The sequence below is a fragment of the Lathyrus oleraceus genome, chromosome 1 (assembly GCF_024323335.1).
Source record: "Lathyrus oleraceus cultivar Zhongwan6 chromosome 1, CAAS_Psat_ZW6_1.0, whole genome shotgun sequence".
Classification (NCBI taxonomy): Eukaryota; Viridiplantae; Streptophyta; class Magnoliopsida; order Fabales; family Fabaceae; genus Lathyrus; species Lathyrus oleraceus.
In genome coordinates this window covers 401,566,364-401,569,975 of record NC_066579.1, presented here as the reverse complement: position 1 = coordinate 401,569,975, position 3,612 = coordinate 401,566,364, and the positions used below count along the sequence as shown (strand labels likewise).

The following is a 3,612-nucleotide window of genomic DNA, read 5'->3' as shown; positions in this document are numbered from 1 at the left end:
GTTGTTAGAGTTAAGGCTAGGGTTTTGGGGAACCCTTAGCAAAAGGCAGTGAGATAATTTTAGAGTTTAAGGTGAGGGCTATGCGAAACCTTTTCCAATTGTAGGGAGACAATCTTAGAGATAAGTTGTGAGTAATCTGATGGGTTAGAGTTAAGTTGATTTTGTTTAGAGTTGTTATGAGATTAATGAGCTAAGAATATAGTAAGCCTTGGACTCTTATTTTTGAATAAAAAGTGAAAGAATTTGTTATAATAGATTTGATTTTGCATTTATACCTTGAGTTTTGATGATAACAATGTTGTATTTGTGTGAGAATAATTTTGGTACCCTAATGGTTTGTTATTGTGTAGCTTTAACAACCAATTTTGATTTTGATCATATGATGTGCAACATCATCAGTTTCTGAACTTTGGGTTTCAAATCCGCTTCTACGCTGCAATTAGAAGTTCTGAAAGACATCAATATTGCTGATGCAATATTCTTTCTTCTTCTGTGTTATTTCACCCATCAGAAGCTTCTGAGGAGACTCTTTATTGCTGCTGCAATGTTCTCTCAGTTTTTGCTTTTGGACGTGACTCTGATCACTAAACTTCTGAAGAATGACAAGCTTATGAAGTTGTGTTTTGTAGTTGAAGATTATGAAGATCTCGAGACAGACAATTGAAGTTATCAAGGTTCTGACTGAGGACTCTGAAGATTCTGAAGACACTGAAGAAGTCAAGCCAGACTACTGACGATGTCAAGGTTTTGACCCAAGATTCTGAAGTTTCTGAATCTAGCTCTATACTTCTTCACTTCATGCTTCAATCGTCTTTTATCAGAAGCCAATGAATCTGACGATAAGATTAAATGGGAGCGTGATCAAATAGTACAAAGTATAAATCGAACAACCTCTTCATTACATGATTTCGTGGGCAAGGACAGTACTATACATCACACATGTCACTATATAAGCATGCATTAGAGAATTGAAGAAAACGTTGATTCTACACAAGTATTTTGACACGCTATTTTTTAGAATTAGCCATATATTTTTTATTTCATTTAGTATGACCATTTGATTCAATCATATTAATGATTGAGATTTGGTTGTATGTCATATAGAGAAGAATTGCAACCCCCCAAAAATGGTTAATTGTATGTCTGCCTTTAATTTGAAAAAGAAACATCAAATTATGTTGTGCAATATAACTTGATGTGTCCTTTCCAAATTCTTATCATTAACCATTTTTTTTGGATTTTAATTCTTCTTTAGATGATGCAATTTCTTCTCTTTTGAACAAATAGTTATGTTTTTATGATATATCTACATTAATAAAAGATAAATATTTATGCTTTAATATATATTTCGTTCAGCCCAACATATTAAGATCACAATAAAGGTCACAGAAGATACAATACATTTTCTCACAGTTAAAATTAATAATCGTGGAAAAAGTTTTCCGTAACACTTATTCTCTCGGGTTAATGGTACAACCGTGGTGGAAAGTTGAGCTTTTTACTTCGTTCCAACCATGGAAAAAAGTTATACAATGCGTCATTTTGAAAATGTCAAAAACAACTTTTCACCTTAATTAGTAGTTCAACCGTGAAGAAACAGGATACACTTTCTATGACACTCTTCATTATCACGATTATCGCGGAGTCAGAATCATTATAAAACCATTTTTCCAATCAAGATACATAGTGTTTTGCTTACTATAAATTTAACTAACAAATTATTCTTGTTTAGATGTAGAGAATAATGTACTTATAGTTTCAACCAAGAAGAATTCTATGGAAATATTAATTAATAAAAGCATAATATATAAATATTTTTTATTTCATTTAGAACATATATGAATACACAATTTTCAATACTTTATTGTATTTTATATTATATAAATAAAAAAGTCAACTGATATTTGAAGCATGACTTCATATGCATGATGAACTTGCATGTGTCTTCTGTTAAACAACAAATCTATCTCCTGCAGACAACTCCTTGTCCATCAATTCCACTTGTGCAACTCAAGCTAGGGAGAGTCAAACCCTCCACCATTGCAATATCATTGTTGAATCCATTATTGCCAACAAAACGAGCAACAGAACAATCTGGGGAGAATAAACTTGTAGTTTCATACTCTTTTCCACCTCCCATTATTGGCATCTTTGCTCCAATATTCACACGACTCACATAATCAGGTTTATATGTCTGACCCAACACGCCACTCACTTCGTTGCTCAAAGAAAAGAATTTGAAACCTAAATCAAGGTGAGCAAAACAATCATCTTTGGTGATACCATAATTGTGAACCCTTGAATCTTCTTCTGTTATAGGGACAACGTTGGCACTTATGCTAAATTTTCCATCAACTTCAACAACGATGTTGTTTGTGGAAGTTTCCCTAACAATGGAAACGCCAGATGATTCCCATTTTGCACCTTCGAATTCTTGGAGGGTGATCGGTTCGCCATCGAATGAGAGGGCAAGACGGTCTACAGAATCTTCCCATGTGGCTGTTTTCTCTGCTCCAAGGAAGATTTGGTGATTGTCAAAGAGAATAGCAATGGATTGGACCCATGTGAAGTCCCTCTTCATGTTCCCATTTCTTCTACCTATGAAGTGTGCGTTGATATGGAGATTGGCATCAGATACAAGACAAAAGTTGTTGTCTTTCTTGCCATGGAAGTAAAATGTGATTCCATCACCACCAATGAAACGAGGGTCTTGACAAACAGCTCCTGGTTTGTCACACTCTGCAAATAATTGATCATCATTGTCTAATAAATCATTGTATATATATATTCATGCAAAAATTGATGTAACAGATATTTAAACCTAATTTGGAGATATAGAAAAATATAAAGTCTTACTGCAAATTGGTTTGCATGAGGCACAGTCCACAGTACAATGATAAGGACAAAACTTAGGACATACATGAACTAAATTATAACAATGTTTGTATTTCTTTATCTTGCAGCTTGCATAGCCATACTCACGATCTTTAGCAATTCCTGGAGGAGTTGCCTCTGCCTCTGCCATTAGAACAAACACAAGTATGATTGACACTAAAATTTGAATCATCATTTTAGCCATTGAAAGTAAACCAATTTACTATTCTTAGCCTTAAGTATAGATAGAATATAGATATATGAGTTAGTTGTTTGATGTGTGTGAATAACTGGCCAACAGCATTGCCTTTTATAGCCATAGAAGAGAATCTATCATGACATGAATTGGGAAGGATTTACAAATTAAAAATGTAATGTTTTCTTGTTAGTAACTACATCTTTTCACACATGGGTGCGTTTCTTAAGAAGAGATTAAGCTTTAATTTGGCTCTATTCTTATAAATGCAAGCATGATAAACCTTTATCTTTGCTTCTATCACGTTCAAAGAGGTCATGTTAAATTTGTATTTGTCGCTTTAAAATGAATTAACGATATACAGTGTTGCACCACAAAAAGATGCATGTGTTTTTCTTTCTTTATTTATTTGAGAAGTGCCACCAAATCTTTACCTCTAAGGAAGATCCGCCCCTCCTGAATAAATAAAAACAAAACAAGAAATTTTAGAAAATACATTTATATAATTGTGTGAGAACAACAACCATTAATGAGAAAAGAAA

General features: G+C 33.4%; 1 protein-coding gene across 1 annotated transcript; it reads right to left on the bottom strand.

Moving 5' to 3' along the window:
- Positions 1-1,963: 1,963 nt before the first annotated feature.
- On the bottom strand, positions 1,964-3,079 carry LOC127075169 (uncharacterized). Its single transcript, XM_051016638.1, has 2 exons — positions 2,857-3,079; positions 1,964-2,739 (listed from the first exon to the last, which is right to left on the bottom strand). The coding sequence occupies exons 1-2, from the start codon at positions 3,077-3,079 to the stop codon at positions 1,964-1,966; spliced, it is 999 nt and encodes a 332-aa protein (XP_050872595.1).
- Positions 3,080-3,612: the final 533 nt, after the last annotated feature.

Excerpts from the sequence above, each read along its gene's own strand:
- LOC127075169 (XM_051016638.1), bottom strand. The coding sequence starts at position 3,079 with ATGGCTAAAATGATGATTCAAATTTTAGTGTCAATCATACTTGTGTTT. Across the intron at positions 2,740-2,856 it reads CTCATGCAAACCAATTTGCA|AGTGTGACAAACCAGGAGCT; the intron begins GTAAGACTTTAT and ends AATTATTTGCAG.